Raw genomic sequence first — 18574 nt, 5'->3', positions numbered from 1 at the left:
TGGTCACACACACAATCATACAGAGTACAACATGCAGTGAAATGTGTCGTGTCCGAGCTGCAGACAGGCTGCAGATGTAGCCGCGCCATGTCAGGGCTCGGTGGGCCTAGCCAGGACCCATACTGGATACTGGGAGGGAATCAAACTTGCGACTTCCACTCCAAAGCTGTGTGGTCTTACCACTACGCTAAGAAGGGCGACGTGTTTCGATACGTTTCTGCGAATGTTTGATGAAATCTGATTGGTGAGTTAATCCAGGCGCTCCGTGTGGCCGCTCATACTTCCTCAGTTCTCAGGCTCTGTCACTGTGTGAAATCTCTAATGGTTAAGAAACGCACGTCAGTCCTGCTTCATGCTATGATGACATGGACGGCAAATAGATGAAAGTAAACCTGTGAAGTTCTCCCTGGTCAACGTGTTGCAGGTCGAGTGACGTACTCTTTGGAAAACAGAGCTCAGGTTGTTTTGAACCCAGAACAGAAGCTGGTTCAGAAAAAGAGGAAAAAGTGTTTGTGCGAGCAGAGGCGAGACGGCGTTTCCAGGGTGGTAGAAATGCTCCACTGCCTTCAGGACTGAGAACAGATGCAGCTTCCTGTCATGAAGCCCGGATTCAGATGGAATCCACACAAACTTCCTGTTCACCAAAAGTCTTGTCTGCACTGGACTCGCTGTGGTTCTGTCTCGGCCCGTCCTCTGTGCTGTCAGTCGTGTGCCAGCCGCTCTTGAAACTACAGAAACCAGCAAAGAGTCCTGACTTCTTCGTCTCTGATGTTCTAGATGGAAAGTTGCTTCATTGTCCTGGTGGATTCGACTGCTGTTCTTCAGCCAGTATAATCCTGCTCTCAGCAGCGCTCCGCTTTACGCCAGTTTGTTTTTCAGAGTCGTGACAGAGTTGGTCGCCTCAGTCAGCGACCGTCACTCCAGTCGGTCTGCCTTCAGTTTTTGCTGCTCGTCGAGTTCCTCTGCTTGTTGTTGTTTGTAGGAGTACAGATATTCCAGTCCTCCAGTGTGGGTGACTTTGACACGGCTCAGCTCACGTACTCAGGTTTTACGTACAGACCCTCCAAACCTGCAGAGATGGGCTGCTGTGCCCCATGCACCGCAGTGACAGCAAACCTCAGTCAAGCACAGCATCAGTGAAAACAAAGGGTCAGTGTGACATGAAGCACTCAGTCCTTTCAAATACTGCCATGAAACACGTGTGCACATCCGCCTATGTGTGCAGGAGCTGTAGGCGTGCAGCTTGTTGTCAGCCTCCATGTCTCAGGTTTATCCCTCCATATGAAGCTGTGTTTTTATGTCTCGTGTGCAGCAGAGGCCGGGTTTCCTCGCCGAGCTGAAGGTCACATCGTGTGAAGGAAGACTTGTTTTTGTGCTGGTCGGAGCGAGCGTCTAAATGGAGCGACGGTGACAGTCAGCGTAACCTCTAACTATATCTGTTAGCTTTGGCATGGTGCCGTCTTTGCAGCGACTCCTTAATAACACGCTGCGAAGCGTTTAGAGCCGCAGCAGGCCGCACTCTGAAACCACGGCTATCATCTCGCTGCATCCGTCCTCTCCAGTTTAAATCAGTCAGATTAGGGAACAGACGGATGTGCACAACATTCCCGAAGAGTCGAGCCGAGCCACTCTTTGAGACACACGCAGCCGTCTGATAGGCGGGTCACCTTTTTCCTCTCAGCTCACAGACAGCTGACGGTTTCCCGCCACACACACTGCTCTGATTGGTCACCAACTCAAATTCAAACCCTCGCCAGCAGGCTCAGCGTGTCAGAGACGAACCATTTGACCCGAGAGCTTCACCGAGCACCGACTCTGGGTTAAAACTGCAGGAACACATCCACGCCAAGATCACCATGGTAACAGATGACTCTGTGATCAGTCACCTGATGGTGGTAACCATGGCGGCAGCAGGAAGTGGTAAATTAGACCCCAGCGAGGGTCCTGTCAGTGTTTGCTTCATCCTCAGAGTGCTGTGCCACAGAGCTCATCCTCGTCATCGTCGGCTCTGATTGGCTGAGACGGGTTTGTAAAATAAGCACGTTAACGATGCATAATAAACAGGACGGCTAATAACGGTGACATAAACACATTTCCTCCAAATCACAGGATGTTTGTGTTTGCTTTAGCCCATCGTGAGAAGTTCTGTCAGCGCACAGCGGCGTGTGAGCGCACAGCGGCGTGTGAGCGCACACCGATGTGCCTGCAGTGCTGCTCGCTTCACGGGGTCTCTGATTCATGTGAAGCTGCTGTAGACGACTGCTCGCCACGAAGCACAGCTGTTCCCATGCCGGACGTCGGTCTGCACATGAACTATTAATAATGAGGTTAAATGGTTAAAGTGGACTCTGAGCCAGTTTAAAAAGTTAATCCCGAGTTAAACACATTAAAGTCTCACAGAAATCCAGAAGACGGTGAAGTCAGACTCATCAGGCGTAAAATCATCCCGGTTAATCTTACTCAGAAACCACAGACTGTATACAGAAGAGGGAGGATGTGGAGCTTCAGTATCAGCATGTTGAACCCCTGCTGGAGCCCCCGGTGGACGTTACAGGAACTGCAGCTTGTGGTGTCTCAATTTTCAGCTCAGAGATTGATCCCTGTCTGAAAGGAGCTGTTTAAGCTCCTCCCCCTTTAAGACAACGTTCTTCTCATTGGCTGCTGTTTGTAAACTGACGGTTTGAACACTCAGTGGGTGGAGCTTCTGTGGCTGAGCATATAATGATATCCCCTCTCGATGACATCATAGAGGTGATAGAGATGTTTAAAGCTTTTTACTCACACCCTCAGCTCATTGTTATAAACATGTTTGATATTATTAAGCTGTGATGTAACATCAGCAGGGGGCAGGAAGTATCCAGTCAAAACCTCATTGTGTTTCCTGTGGATGAACGTATGAGCTGTACCTGTACGTGCAGAGTTTCACAATAAAAGACCGTTTGCACTGACACTTAAAACCTCCGTCCCAGTGTCAGCCACGCCCACAGTCACTGGAACCAGGTAAAACCACAGGGAGCATGTGCAGCTGATCAGGAGATTTGAACCACGAACCTTGTTGTGAGGTGACAGTGCTGAGTTAGCTTGTCAGGACGATGCTCCTCCCTCTCTGATGCGTTCACCTGGCGGTCACATTCAACTGCTTTCGTTTTCCTCCAAATTCAGAATGTTGTACAGTCTGAAAACGTTGCGTGGAGTCAAACCGTGACTGCTGTCGCAGCACAGTCTGTGTTCATCATTAAAAGTTAACGATTTCAAGCGCGTGCGGTGTCACTGTGGTCCTGTCTCTCTGCTGTTTCTCACGGCGAGCTCAGGACTTTGGGTCAGAGAGACCAAAAAAAGTCCAGAGACTGCAAAATGTGGCCAGATGCAGTCGGACGTCGTGATATTTTTGGCTGTTTCTGACATACTATTTGGGACATACTAAATCTTTTTCTGGGGTAGTGGAATGCAGCCTTCACGAGGAAACACAAACTCAGCTGGTCGCAGCTCAAAAACCCTGCTGTGCTTCAGTGCGTCGACAGATACAACAGCCTCAGGTACAGTAACCCCACTGACTTCTCACTGGGAACAAATCTCATTTTTCTCCACGAGTCACCAGGGTTGTGTAAGCCACCAAAGCTGAAACACTTCAAAATAAAAGGTTAGAAATTTCAAAATAAAAGTTTTTTTGTTCAGCTGCGGTGGAAATGAGCTTCCTCCGGAGGGTGGCTGGCCTGTTCCTTAGAGATAGGGTGAGAAGTTCAGCCATCCGGGAGGGGCTCAGAGTAGAGCCGCTGCTCCTCCACATGGAAAGGAGCCAGCTGAGGTGGTTCGGGCAGCTGACAAGGATGCCTCCTGGGCGCGTCCTGGGTGAGGTGTTCCGGGCATGTCCCACCAGGAGGAGGCCCCGGGGCAGACCCAGGACATGCTGGAGAGATTACATCTCTCGGCTGGCCTGGGAACGCCTTGGTGTTCCCCCGGATAAACTGGAGGAGGATGGATGGATGGATATTGGTTTTTTGTTCCAAGTTTTCATGAAGCTCAGAGGAGGAGCAGCCCCACATGAGCTGAAGGCTCAGCCACATATCCTGTTAGAAACACTCAGAACTCATTCTAGTAAAGCTGCTTCAGTCCACCCACAGCTGCAAGCTGCTTTGCAACCCACCTGCTCCTCTCCTGCTGTTTTCGAATCAGACGGTTCAGACTCGAATCACAAAACTCACAGAACCAAACCTAATAAGGATGACCGCCGCGATCCTGCCTGAGTTTGAATATAACAGCAGCATCATTAATGAATCATAAACTGATCACTGATTAAACCATTACCTGTTTCATTAACAATCAAAAGGAATTCATTCTGTGATGTTATTTCCTGTTTTATTTTGGTGATTGGACTTCCTCGCACTTCTTGTCTTTATCAGCTTTCCTCCTTTGTTATTGGCTGCCCCTCGCTGATATTTTTCCTCCTTTTCCACTCAGTGTGTTTTCTCTCCTCTCCTCCTCAGTCCACTATGAAGCGGGGGCTGGGCTGCCACCCTTGACCAATCACAAACATGGATAAATGTCCCGACAGTGGAGTGGACAGGTTTTATAAAGGACAGAGTGTGACATTGTGCAGATGTTAAACCCAGACTGGACGTGCGACAGCAGAGGGAGTGTGTGAGTTAGCGGCGCTGAGTGAAAATCACATGAAGTTCCTGTTACGGCAGCAGGAAGGAGAATCTGATGGAGCAGGTGAGGGCGACACCATCAGTTACCATGGTGATACACCTTCGTGGTACAGGAAACTCAGAGTTAACCCTGACTTTACCCGGCTAGTAGTGCAGACTCTGAGACGGTTACCGTGGCAACAGACTGTGTGACTCCCACCCATTCTGACCCTCAGCTTCACTTCCTCACTCACACCTGAAACCTTCTGATAAAGACGACGGCTGTGAACGAATCAGCGCGAGGACGGAGACAGCGATCGATGTGGACTCTGCGGTCTCCATGGAGACGCTTTAAGTATTAATACTGATCAGGACCAGCGATCAATTTGTCCCACTGATGGATAAATGTCTGCCATAGCTGCAGCTGTTGGGTCTGAGTGACATCACAGGTCAGAGCAGCTGTGATCTGATTGGTCCAGATTTGTATCTTCAGCTGCTTCGACCCGTCAGGTTAAAGCTGAACATTTAAACATCACAAGTGACGAGTGTTCATTTCCCCACGTTCATGCTCGAGTCCCCGAGGTGCTCGGAGCTTCTCAGAGCTCGCTCTGCTGCCCGGAGCAGGCCTCGGGCTCGTTCCTTCTCCTCTCTCTGCAAACACAACAGCAGTTACGTAAAAGCAGCCTCTGAGGCCACCGTCCAAGGAAGCAGTGCGAGCAGCGTGAAAGAGCACCATGAGAAGTTCGAACACAGCCGCACCAGCTGACTCTGCTCATTCCTTTAAAAACGTTTCCAGGACTAAAAATTCCACACGGTATTAGTGGAAAACAAACACACATCATCATTCATAACCAAACAAAAGCACTTAATAAGCTGCAGCAGATATGAAATCCATGACCTCCTCCCTCCGGGGAAATCAGCTCCATCCAGCGGGAAATAAATCAGCTGTTTTGATTTACTGTCCTCTCGGCAGATCGGCGTGCACGTACGAGCATCCCTACGTGTGCTCTGGGCTCCATCGGTAGGCTTGTTTCAGAATCAGCTGATTCATCACTCATTCATCACAGAGCAGTTGATAAAGTAATCAGATTCCTTCATCCTTCACGTGAACTCAAAGCTAAGTCAGCCGCCTAAAGCGTTAGCCCTGCAGAGCGAGGGGAAGGATTTGACGCGTGCTGTGATATCACTGCTGTCGATGAGTGCTTCCACTCGAGTGTCCGTGGGGCCGCAGACGCCGTCGGTCTGAATCTCATCAGCGCTGCTCGCTCAGTCACAGCCGACAGCTCGGCACGCCGCAATGCTGTCTGGCACTTGGTGTGGGAGGAGCCAGCAGACCAATGTGATGCCACAGTGACACATCGACCCACAGGACCACTTAAGTCCTCCGTGGAACATCTTTATCCCAGATCCTGGATCAGATTGGGATGTGAGGAATGTGGAGGTCAGGTGAAACACGGCGTTCAGTCTGAGTTATGAGTTTAAACTTTGATCCAGATAAAAGCTTTTCCTTTGTGTCAACTGAAGCTCGCCGTTTAGTTCACTTTGAGCCAAGATAGTCGACAGACGGTCTTTGGTCGACATGCTGAACCTGGAAGCAGCAGAAGCAGACGTCATGGAAACCAGTGGAGCGATCATTAACCCCTTGGAGGTGGCAGCTGGCCGTTGCCAGTGCACGGCGCCCTGAGACGCTGCTGCTGTGATTTGTTCCACCTAGGCTCCTCCCCCCGTCTCCAGCAGACTGAGCCATTCTTAGACCTGTTTCCTGTCTTTGTGCCACGACGCACAGGTGGCCTGTGCAGGTGTGTCCTGCCTACCCCCCACCATGACCTGGGATAAGCAGTTAGAGAGCTGATGGCACTCGCTGTGTGGCACCGACCATGAGCAGCGCAGTTCGCTAACGTTTTAACCCTGAGGTCTGATCCGGTGATGCCGGACAGGACGGGTGGCGTGGCAGAGGCGGCGCTGCCGGACTTTTTCTTATTGCTCGAGCATTCTTAGAGATAAACAGGAGAGGGTGGGGGCGTCTGTATTTATCAGCAGCTGATTGGCTGCTGCAGCTCGTCATGACAACGTGTCTCTGAGCAGTTTGCACCTTGCAGAGTTCAACCTGGTTCCTGTTCACGCTGTACACGAATGGGGCGTGTTTGAGGAACAGGCGGCAACAGGAATACAGGAATCTGATTGGAGGTGAAGAACTTCACAGTGAAGATGAGGAGGTGATTTCCTCAGGTCAGAGGTCATTCTTCAGACTGTCAGCATTCATGTGGAGGTCGCTGAGGAGCAGCAGGCCTCAGACAGCCTGGACTCTCTCTACAGGAAGAGGCGGAGCTCTTCTTTAAGTCAGACTGAGCTCAGGGTCAAATGTTTCTGCAGGTGTAGGTGAGCGGTGGTCAGCATTGCTGCCTCACAGGGAGAAGGTCCTGGGTTTGAATCTAGCGGCTGGCCGTGTTAGCTGCTGATGGGTGGAGCAGATTTTTCCAGGAGACGGAGATCATCTGTGTTCACAAAAGGACTGCAGGTGGAGCTTCTCAGACTACAGGAAGTGTTAGTTTGCAGCAGCTGCAGCTGAAGTCTGCAGGGCCGCCCCCACCTCCACCTCCGTCGGGCAGCTCTTAGTGTCGGTGGATGTCCGTGTTATGAATAACGCACACGCGAGCGGTGTGAATGTGCTAATGTGCAGAGTTTATGTAACGTCAACAAAAGCACCGACATCAGCACCACGATGAAACACAGGCCACGCCCCCAAGAACACAGTGCAAACAGGTGGGTTATAAACACATGGTCCCCCGTACAGTAATGTAGGGGGAGGTTATCTGTGCGCCCAGCGCAGTGTCAGCCTCTCACATGATTGTGCTGTCCCTGCTGGACACCAGAGGAACTACAGCTCCTGACTGCCCTCGTGTGTAATTTGGCGTGTGACGCATGGCTGCTTCAGCCTGCCGGAAAGTTCCAGTTGGATTCTTCCCAGAGACACGACCAGCACGTGGCGGCTCGCTGCCTCAGGGCACGGACACAGTCGGAGCCAGAAAGAAACCCAAATAAATCCAGTGTGGACGAAGCTGGACAGCAGTGTTAGTCCCAGCGTCCGTCTCCGTCCTCACCGCCGAGCACCTCCCTGAGACTCCCCTGCTCTGAACCGCTCCCCGCTATTCGTATGATGGTATCTCAGCTGTGTCCATCAGCCACAGGTGTGGCGTCAGCCGTGGGCTGTCAGTGTCAGTCGACCCGTCCCACCTGTGTGACTCCCACAGAGACTGACTGAGGGGCTTTCAATGCTTTGACTCATTAATGTACGATTAGTTTAAGGAGCTCTGAAAGAAAAGCGTCTGGACTTCTTTAAGTTTCCATGAAGACGTTTCAGTTCCAACAGACCAGAGTGTCCCCAAGAGGGCCGTGGACCCCCTATTGATCCTCTACCTATCACACGAGCCAAGGTGTGAAGATGGGTGTGGGTCACAATGAGGTGAACCCACTGTGAGATCTTGCTCCACCGTATCATGTGACTTACTGAGAGTGGGCGTAATCCAGCTCTGAGATCCTTCCCTTCCTCACATCTCTCCACGATGACCTGGATGGTCGAGAACCTTCACAGACCTTCGGTTAGCTAAACTGATCAGAGTGGGGTGGGCCCACTCAGAGCCAAGTGTCATTTCCACACCGCCTGCCTGTAATTGAATCCACAGCGAGCAGGTTCCCACTGTGAGCTCGAAGCTTTCAGGCCCCGGGGGTCTGCATCGAATACATTATTAATACACATCATGGCCTCACGTCCTGCACGCTGCTTTAATAACGCTCCACACCTGAGCTCAGCCTCTGCAGCTGAACGCTCTTCAGGCCTGCTGCTGCCCCCGTGGGACCCCGACGCCCCCCGAATACTAACTCAGCCTCTGATCGAGCAGCTGAAAGGACACACAGACTCTGAGTGGGAGAGAGAAGCCACCCTGTGTGCCAGATTTCCTGCGAGCCTGCCCGAAACCACCACAGACTGAACCCATGCATCAGTTACCGCACATCCTGACTACAGCCGGGAAGCTCCCAGGATAACCCGGCACCACCAACATCGGGACTCCTGATTCAGACCCCAGCAGGACTATATGTGAACTGTAAACGAATCCTGCTGTGGGCACCTGTCGCTGCAAACTGAACCCCAGTCAGCCTGAGTCTGCTGCGTCACTCACACCTGAGAGTCAGCTGTGCTGCTCGTCTCTGGAGGTGGAGGTCCTCCAACACCTCACTGCTCATTAGGAACGACAGCGGTGCCTTCAGGTGTTGTGGGACATCAGAGTGACGTGACTGAGACTCAGGTATTCCCTCCACAGGTGATGTGACGTAGTCTGTGCCTTTATGGCGCTCCAGCTGGAAACGGCCCGCGTGCTCCCCGCTGTTAATCATCCTGCACGCACGTGCTCTCTGAATATTACATGAACGAGCTCCACGCTCCATCCAGCAGGAAGAATAACACACGCCAAAACCAATTAATAACTGATCAATAATTAATAACTCACAGCTTCAGACCAGCCAGAGAAATGATGCATCCAACAGCACGAGCCCGCTCACACACAAACACACTTTCAGGGTTTCAGTAAGGACGCGGTCTTACCGGCTCTGCAGCTCCGCTCTGAATGTCTCTGCAAACGCTGCTGCTCTGCCTCCTGCCTGCCCACACACAGACACACAATCTCACTCTGACACACACACACACACACACACGGTCTTTATGATATCCGAGTGGGAACATATGAAAGTGTCCACACAGTCCACAGCTCTGCTGCACACAGTCTGCATCAGCAGACCTCAGGGGGAGTCGGCCCATCCTGGCGGAGATTCATGAAATTAAATTAATTAATAAATAAAGTGCTGGGAAGTGGGGCGGGGGGGGACTATAGAATAACACATTTTCAGAGGGAAGAAAGAAAAGGAACAATTCTTAAGAAAAAAAAACAATAGAATAAAATAGAAATGTTTACATTTTATCGTGTTAGCTGAGTTTATTCTGTTTTGGAGTTCAGACCAAGGAAACATGAACAAAGGCAAATCCAATGAAAACAAAGTGAGCGCCATCCCGAGCACGACTTCTGATATCATCTAATATAATCGGAGCTCCTCCCCTGCAGAAGGAGAGATATTTTTCTTCTGGAAGTTTTCATCGTGGTTTCGATGAGGACCTCCACCACACACTATGCTAGCAGAAAAAGGAAACAGGAAGTGATGGTGATGGTGGCCTCAAACCTGAGGCGGTTAGTTTCAGCCACAAACACGTTTGCTTTCTCAAACGTTTTGGCGTTCTGGTCCCAGTCCACCTTGTTGAGCTCCAGTTCACCATTTTAGTTTGATCTCAGCTGAAGTTTAAAGACACAACTCAGGCCGTGTGTTCAGCTCCCTGCCCTCCAGCAGGCTCACGCCGCTGAAGGCGGCGCTTCCAGAGTGAGCCAAGAAGGCTGGTGTTGGTGGGTTTGCGGCATCCTCAGGATGTCTGCCGGCGTGGTGTCAGCTCCTCCTGATCCGATCATTACGGCGAAAGCTGAGAGGTGTCCACAGGGGGCTTCCGTGTGGGGACAGTCCTCACATGACGTCCTCTGTCGATGCTGAAGACTCAAGCTGCAGCAGGTCAAAGGTCAAAGATACCAGGCAGGCTCACAGTGACAGTGATCCTTATATGGAGTATTTACCTGAGCGGAAGCAGAGCTACGAGGACATGAACCTACCTGAGCCGTATGATGGTGCAGGTGTGAAGCAGCTCGTTCAGCAGATGGATGAGCAGCGGTTACACTGAAGGTCCAGGTGAGAGCGCCACCCTGAGGCGCAGTCTGACAGCTTGTGCCGCACGCTCCCTGCTTTTCACCCTGAACGCCACGTTTAGCATCCCAGTCTTTCTCCAAGGAACGCCTCAGTGTCGTTTAGGGAGCTGAAACAAATGAGAGGACCACGGCTACAAATGTTCTGGCACAGGGCGAAGGTCAGAGGTCACTGCTTCCATTACAGTCACCTGTCCTCTGAATAATCAGCCAATCACCTGCTGCTGCAGTCTGAGGCTGTTCCAGCTGTTAGAAATAAGTTTAACACGGGAGACTGACTCACTGCTGCCTCCGCTGGACGTCAGAGGAACTGCAGCGCTCTGTGCTGGTCTGGAGGTTGGTGCTCAGGTGTGATAAAAACAAACACCTGAATAACAGTGAGAACGCTGGGCTCATGGTGCGTTCAGGTGCTGCAGGGAAGAAGCAAAACAACGGTTTCCTCTGCAGGTTTCACACACACACACACACACACACACACACACAGAGACTCACACACACTGTGATGTCACAGCCTCATTTTTATTTTTTAACTTCTGAATCTTTGAACAAACGTTCACAGACGTCTGAAACACGAGCAGCACGCAGAGTCGAAGTAGATCTGCACACGCTCACCTGTTTGCGTGTCCGGAGACGGCCGTAGAGTCTCTCACACCAATTGCATTTCAGCGTTCTGAAGGCGACTCTGACGCTGTGAGCTCAGGTTTGGTGGTGTGGTCACTGATGGGTCAGGTCAAAGGTCACAGTTTGAATTTAACCTGGCGATGCCTGGTGTAGGAAAGCAGCTGTCTGAGCACATCTGGCGAGTCATCTGAAACGTTCCCACGACATGAAAAGAGCCCCTCACAGTTACCCGTCTGCAGCCGTGACTCATCTCGACGTCAGAGAAAGAGGAAATGCGTTAAAATGAAAGTGTCTTGATTCGAGGAACTCAGAGGTCATCAGCCAAAGGCGCACTCTACAGGGGGGAGGAGCCTCCTCTGCACACCTGTCCACTCAGACGATCTCACAGCTTTAATTAGCGTTGAGCAGCAAGAGCTCAGGTGGAAGAGCGGGTGGTGTTCCCATCAGGTGGTGAGTGGATCGATCCCAGCTCGTCCAACAGCGTCTACGAGTGCGTGGCTGATGAGACGACCACCTGTTACCTCACGCTCCTGACGCAACCTCGACCGTCAGGCTCTACCTTTAAGAGGGAAAACGTCACAGGAAGCAAACTTTCCTGAGCGCTGTGTTGCCAATGATGCTGTGTGTGTCTGTTCAGGTGTGACGAGTGTGACAGAGGTCAAAGGTTAAAAATCTTTATTAGCAAAAAGCTTTGACGTGTTTCTGCTCTCAGCCTCTGAGCGCGTCTGCAGCGACTGCAGCAGAAATAGTCTTAAAGTGAACTACAGCAAATCCAGTTACAGCAGGAACGTCATTGACGCCGCCACTTCCTCTTTCACTTCCTCCTCCTAATGAAAGATGACGCTTCGCGGTGAGCACACAGGAAGTCAGGAAGAAGTAAGAGACCGTAAAGTCGAACTGTTCTTAACGTCACCCACCTGCTGCATGCACAGGTGATCTAAGTGATGTCACAAAGGTGTCACAGAGGCCCCACCCACCTGCATTCAAACTGTTTGTGAGGGGCAGCCAATCAGAAGAAAGTTTTCTAACAGCCAGCTCGCTCGCTCTCAGATATTCTTATAACGTGATCTGATTGGCTCGTGATGAAGCCGGAGGATTTAATTGGCTGCTGAGAAATGAGCATGATGTGTATGTATGAATCCTCCCTTGCAGAGGGAGGAGCTAAAGCAGCCTGATTCAGACAGAGCTCAGACACAGAAGCATTATTCTGAGCTGAGACTCATGCTCAGCCACTCTGTGCAGCAGTAACCAGCAGAACAGGTCGACTTTACAGCAAACACAAACAGAGCAAACGCACAGGTAACATGACATCATCGACCTGCAGCGCCGCCACACACACAGGAAGTCATTTGGTATTTTCAAAGTAAAGTAAAAAAAAAAATCATCAAACACATACAAATTCCAGGAGGAATAATTTAACTCATATCAGCTCAGTCTTCATTTCCTAACTCCAGTGTTACATCTTCATCTCTACCATCATCATCATCGTTAACGTAGTGCTTTGAAACAGCAGGTCAAAGGTCAGTCATTAAATATCAGCTGTGTGTGAGACACACCTTCAGTCATTGTTCCTCCTCTTCCTCCCCGAAGTGTCTGTGAGCTCAGCCAGAGGGAAAAACACTAAAATCATTCACGTGACCTCTGACCTCTGAGACAAACACACAATCACCAATTAAGCAAACGAGCGTGAATCCGGGAATGAGGTGTGTGTGTGTGTCTGTGTGTGTGTTCCATCTATAATTAACACAAACAGTGGCTGTTACAGCTCAGAGGAAACACGTGAATGATTTTACTCTCAGCCACACGCTCCAAACCTCAGTGTGTGTCTGTGTGAGTGTGTGTCTCTGTGTGAGTGTGTGTGTGTCTGTGTGAGTGTCTGTGTTTGTCTGTGTGAGTGTGTGTTTGTCTGTGTGAGTGTGTGTGTCTGTGTGAGTGTGTGTGTGTGTCTGTCTGTGTGTGTGTTTGAATTAAATCCAGCTGAGCAGGCAGAGAAGCCACAGAAACCCTCCAAGGACAAAGCCTGTGTGTCTCTGTGTGAGTGTGTCTGTGTGTGTGTCTAGTGTCGGCTTGGGTTGAGCAACATTTCCAGTAAAGTGTCAGAGCGTTGCATGCTGGGATAGAATCTAAAGATGGATGGAGCAGAGCTGTAATTTAAAAGGGAGGAGGCTCTCCGCCTGTCCTGTTTACCCCACCCCCCACCACCCCTCCTGTGTCTTTTCCAGTGTATGGCGTGATGTTGGAGGCGGGGAATGTGGCGTCCCGTACATTCTAGCGGCGGTCCTGCAGAGAGTCCAGCAGTTAGACAGGGCCGCTCGTAGTGTTGTGTTGTGGTGGCTGCAGGGTGGAGGTGATGGAGCAGCGTCTTCTCTGTGTGTTAGAGACGGAGCGTCAGCTCAGCGTCACTATAGAATCCAAAAAAGATGTTTTCAGGAAACATCCCGCTCCGGTAAGCCCCGCCCCCCTGTGGGGAGCGCTGGTAGTGTCATGGCATCAGCAAAAACTCAGCTCCATCCAGTCCTGCATCCACCTCAGAGAGATGATCATGTGACTGCCTCACCTGTCCACTTATTTACTAACAGGAAGTGAAAGGGTGGCGTTGCTTCAGTCTCACTTCCTGTCTCTGAGGCTGGATGCAGGGCGTGGTGCTCCGGTATTTAGACGCAGCCGTACTCGTACCACACCGTCTGCGGGTCGTTGTTGGGGTCGGGTGACGCCGGCGTACTCTTTGGGCGTTCCACAGAGCCACACCTCCCGCTCTCGCCATCCTTCTTCGTGTGGGCGGAGTCGCCCAACCGCCCCTCCCTCGGGACCTCTGCATACTCGGGGGTGTCGTCAGGCTGCGCGGCAGGCGTCGCTCTCACTGGGGTTACCATGGCAATTTCTCCACGGTGAGGGCCGTTTCGGGAGGTGGCACTCCGCCCTCGGTCCCGCTCTCGCTCCGCGTAGCGCTCCGCCTGCAGGTTCAGGGAGGCGGAGTGGTGGATGGGCGGGTTCAGGAAGCTGCCATCTGCGTGCTGGTTGGACAGAGCGGTAAAACGAGCTGACAGCGGCCGCTCTCTCCCAGTGGTCCCGCCTCCTTGACGCCGCATCACGGCGTCGGCGTGGCCGGGGGAGACGTCGTGTCCTCTGAAGCTGTCCGGCCCGTTGGAGCGCAGCAGGTCGGCCGAGGCCAGGCTGAAGGTCCTGCTCAGTGATTGGCTGCTTCTCTGACCCGAGGCCGGTGACTGGCCCACGGGCTGACAAGGCGAGGGCTTCACACTCTGTCCCGGCCTCTGATTGGACGACTGCACGGTGGGCGTGACGTAGTTGGTGGGCGTCGCCTGATCTCTGCAGGCAGGACCTGAGGGGGCGGGGCTTCTAGCAAAATAGTCCGTCACCAGGTCCTCTCTGCTTCCTGTGGACACCTGAAAACCAGAGAAGCAGTCAGGGCGGGGCTGACAAAGGGCAAAGGTCAAACACACCTGAGCTGTGACTGAGAAGCCGGGAAAAACAACGGGTCGCTTTTATAAACAACCTCTGAAGCGGTTGATAACGGCGTGATCAGAGCGTGTGCAGCTCTGAGAGAAACCAACCGTGTCGGGACGTTAGCTCCACAGTTCTTACAAGGTGGAAACACAGACCGCCCACCAGTGAAATCTCCTGACAGGAAACGAACCGCATATCACTGCGAGCAACCGAAACACGGTGAATATAAACGCTTCAGTTAGAAACCGCCGCCACTGCCGTGCCTGCCTCCACCCATCAGCTGCACCTCAACATATCAACCACACCGTCAGTGTTTTTCACGCACCGTCCTGCACGAAACACCGAGCTTCAACAAGAAACATCTGACCTGCCGAAGCAGCAGAGCTTCCTGTTTTACTGCCGCTCTGCTCTCGGACGCTCGACGCGCCGACTCACTAAAACGCCGAGGGCAGCGCTCACAGCAGCAGGTCTTCAGGCTGGTTCTTACGTGCTATTTATCAGACGTTATCATCATCAAGCTGCACACCACACAATCGTGACATTGCTGCTCCGAACGCTTTGATCTGCTAGAAACAGGAAGTGTGCTGACACCGCTGTGACGTCATGAGTTCATCTCTCAGACTAAAGCTTCTCACAGTGTTACCCAGATTCACTGAATCATCACGTTTCAGTCTCACCTTTTGCTGCTTCTACTAAAAGTATGTGTGTTATCTGGTTGCTAGGTTACTCTATCCTCACTGAAGGTCATATTGAAACTCAGGCTCAACAGGAAGTAACGCAGGACGTCCTCGCTCTGACTCCTCAGGCTGGTCTAAACTGACTAACACAAAGCTCCTGGTGTGAGACTGAATGTCACGTCTGCTCTGTGGGCAGGTCTGAGGTCAGGGGTTCAAAGGTCAGAACGTCTTCAGCCTGAGTCTCCCCGACCGAAAGCTCGCCTCGTGTGATCAGCGGCGACGGCGGCGTGTGTGCAGAAATATGTGCCTCATGTCTCACCACAGGAGGAGACTGCAGGTTGCTCTCCTGCAGGAACTCTTCCAGCGTCACCATCTCACTCCCAGGAGAAGCAGGGCGGGTCTTGCTTCTGACCCCGCCTCCACGCTGTGGCTGGGCCCTCTGGGGTGCGTGGTCATATGGAAGGGTGGAGCTTCGCGACAGGGTCAGCTGTGATTGGCTGAGACCTGTGACGTCGTCACTGGACAGGCTGGCAGAGCGGCCCTGGTGTTCTGAGAAATCTGAAAAGAAAGTACAGCTGAGTGCGGCGAAAGTGGGAAAGGTGACATTTGCGCCTGTAAACTAGCCCCGCCTCCACAGATCACCAGGTCCCACCTCCAAAGTTTAGCTAGCATAGATTTGACCTGAAGTTCTTTAATTTCATTTATCAGAGACTCTGTTGCAACACACCTGAATACCCTGAGTCCTTCTTTAGTAAGACGATGAAGCTGAGGCGGCGAGCTCTAACTCTGCTCGAGTAAACGTTTGGAAAACTGCACTTCTACAGCACTTTTATTGCACCGTGTTCATTCACTCATGAGCTGCTGTAACATGAATCAAATGACTGAATTCAGCATGCAGTCAGGTTCGTTAGTCTTGCTGACGACCTACTAAACGTGACCACGTGTTGCAGCAGAGACACGCGGCCCTCGAGGAGTTCCAGACTCCTGCTCTGTGCAGGCCACAGACATCCACGTTTAACCAGGTGTGTGTCTGTACCTCTGCAGCTCACAGGTGAGTTGGAGCTGGACGTGTTGTGGCTGAAGTCGGCTGACCCCGGGCGACCTCCGAACGCCGGGTCCGAGGCGTTGTGGCGCGAGTCTTCGTCCAGTAACGGGCCTGTAAATGTGAGCCGCAGCGTCACACGTGCAGTGTTTCAGACTTCTACAGCTGCTCTGAGTAAAACAAAAAGCCGGCCTACCTCTGGGCCTGCGCACGGCGATCTGGCCCAGCCTGGAAGCGGAGCTGCCGGTGAAGCCCAGCGAAGACAACGGATGGCTCGGAGTGGAGCTCAGATGGATTTTATGGGTCTGACCTGGAATTAAAACAGACAATCAGGAAGTTCTTGTATGTGCAGTTCCTCAAACCTCAGGAATCATTTTTGTTACAGCGCCGACTCGGCTCGACGCCTGAGCTCAGCCGCACAAGCAAGGCTCAGTTTCACTGCTTTAATGGGCGCTTTTACTCTTTTAGTCAGGACCCACAGACTGCCACAGACTGCCACAGAGTGGGCGGAGCTCCCGCTCTGTGGGGCAGGAACACCTCAGAGCCCGAGCTGGAAGCCTTCCTCGGGACTGAAGCTGACCTGCAGCCTGTGAAAGCACTGTGAGGGCTACGGTACCTGGTCCCTGTGCATCTTCTCCGTTCACGCTTTCGCTGCTTCCTCCTGGCGTGCTGCTGTGATAAACACCCCGGCTCCTGTCCGACAAACCTGTGGACCAATCAGAATGCAGTGAGGAGGGATTCACAGCGGCAGGGTTAAAATCACTGGAAGCACAGCAGCGTGAGTGGGCGGGCCGTGAGCGTGAGGTCAGCGTCACAAAGAGCAAAGCAGGACACGGCGGCGCGCGCACACTCACTATGTGACCTGATGACATCACAGCGTGATCAGAGATGGCAGCTCCTGATCTGCATTCGAGGGACAGGACGCAGCTGAAGCAGTGAGAGCGCAAACACACCTGCTGCGTCCCACCTGACAGCGGACACGGTTCGTCAAAACTAAGGACACTGTGCTGTGATCTGACCAATCAGAAGCTGGGGGAGGGCCATTAGTGATAACTGTGACGTTTCCATTAAAGCACATCTGCAGGTTCAGGAACATCGCTGTCCAGACAGGAAACAACAAACCTACTTCCTGTCTGCGTACTTCCTGTCTGATGATGACTTTAAAGACGCTGGTTTTTACTTTCGTGATAAAACTAATCAAACGATGAAACATGACAGCTGCAGCGAGCTGTGCTTGTCTGAGACATGTGACCCTGAGCGCACAGGTGAGCGCACAGGTGAGCTGGGACACGGCCTGCAGCAGTTGTGATTCTGTGAGTGTTTCGTTGAGCGAAGCCTGCAGGTCTGCGTTAAAGCGGCGTCTGAAGCTTTCTGCAGCAGGAAGTGATGAGAGCGAGCGCCATCGCTACAAATCCACTCAGGACTGAAAACCTTCATGACTTTAAAGACTCACAGCTCAAAACAGACTGCAAGCTACACACACACACACACACACACACACACACACTACTTACTAATAACACTGTCCAGAAACACGGGGCTGCTCGAGGTTGTCTTTAATGTTTTAGTGTCAGAGGTGTGTGTGTGTGTGTGTGTGTGTGCGCGTGCGTGTGTCACACTGATGACTGTGATGATGAGGATGGTGTCAGTGGGAACAAAGGATGAGGATGATGATGAGGATGTTAGAAATCTCCGTTGGCTAGGATTGGCTGGCTAGCGATGAGGTCGGCTGTGAGGTCGGCGGAGGACCAAAATCGCAGTCGTCTGGTGAGAGAGAGGGAGGGGCGGCGGGTGATGGGGGAGGATGAGGACGGCGACAGGGAGGAGGAGGAAGAGGGGAGGATCTTGTCTTGACTTTTACTGCGGAGAAATTTGAAGCGTTTTGGAGGAGGAGCTGAGGAGACGGGAGGAAAAGGAAAGGTGAGTAAACGAAAGAAAACACCGACGTGAGAACTTGTTATGGATGAACAGCAGAGATCGAGCAGAGAACCCAGAACCCACCAATCAGAGAGCTCGTCAGAGCTGAGCTCGGCTCACGCTCAGGTTAACCTGAAGCTCGGCGCCGCCGCTGCTGCGCAGCGTTCTCAGTAACAACTCAGGCCTAACGCCGGTAATTACACTGTAATTACCTACACATACTCAAAGGTCATGAGGCTGTACAGCAAACAGAGAAGTAATTATACTGAAAGTACATTAAAGTACTGCAGTACTGACAGTAGCTGCCCGAAATCTGGAGTGGATCAACCTTTAACCTTTAGCATGGTGCACATCAAAGCAAGTCTGGATATAAATATAATCCACTCCATAATAATCCATAACACACGTCACAGCGTACGCAGATGTGGA

General features: G+C 51.9%; 2 protein-coding genes across 6 annotated transcripts in view; both read right to left on the bottom strand.

The window, feature by feature from the left end:
• Positions 1 to 9181, bottom strand: part of gpr68 (G protein-coupled receptor 68) — a 21249-nt gene extending 12068 nt beyond the window's left edge. For 2 of the 3 annotated variants that reach the window (XM_084913845.1, XM_084913846.1), the window contains exon 1: positions 1 to 9181. This exon is cut by the window's left edge. The gene's annotated coding sequence lies outside the window, so the exon portion shown is untranslated. The other variant, XM_084913848.1, reaches the window with a different exon arrangement.
• Positions 9182 to 11704: 2523 nt separating this feature from the next.
• ccdc88c (coiled-coil and HOOK domain protein 88C) overlaps positions 11705 to 18574 on the bottom strand; it is a 43435-nt gene continuing 36565 nt past the window's right edge. For all 3 annotated transcript variants that reach the window (XM_084913843.1, XM_084913842.1, XM_084913844.1), the window contains 5 exons: positions 16845 to 16934; positions 16425 to 16538; positions 16223 to 16342; positions 15506 to 15744; positions 11705 to 14448 (listed from right to left, as the gene is read on the bottom strand). In XM_084913843.1, the coding sequence (XP_084769969.1) occupies positions 13699 to 14448; positions 15506 to 15744; positions 16223 to 16342; positions 16425 to 16538; positions 16845 to 16934 (1313 nt within the window). In that variant the 3' untranslated portion in view covers positions 11705 to 13698. The remainder of the gene's footprint in view (positions 14449 to 15505; positions 15745 to 16222; positions 16343 to 16424; positions 16539 to 16844; positions 16935 to 18574) is intronic.

The sequence above is a fragment of the Perissodus microlepis genome, chromosome 19 (assembly GCF_051167445.1).
Source record: "Perissodus microlepis isolate ML-2025 ecotype Zambia chromosome 19, ASM5116744v1, whole genome shotgun sequence".
Taxonomy (NCBI): domain Eukaryota; kingdom Metazoa; phylum Chordata; class Actinopteri; order Cichliformes; family Cichlidae; genus Perissodus; species Perissodus microlepis.
This window is presented reverse-complemented; position numbering and strand designations above follow the sequence as displayed.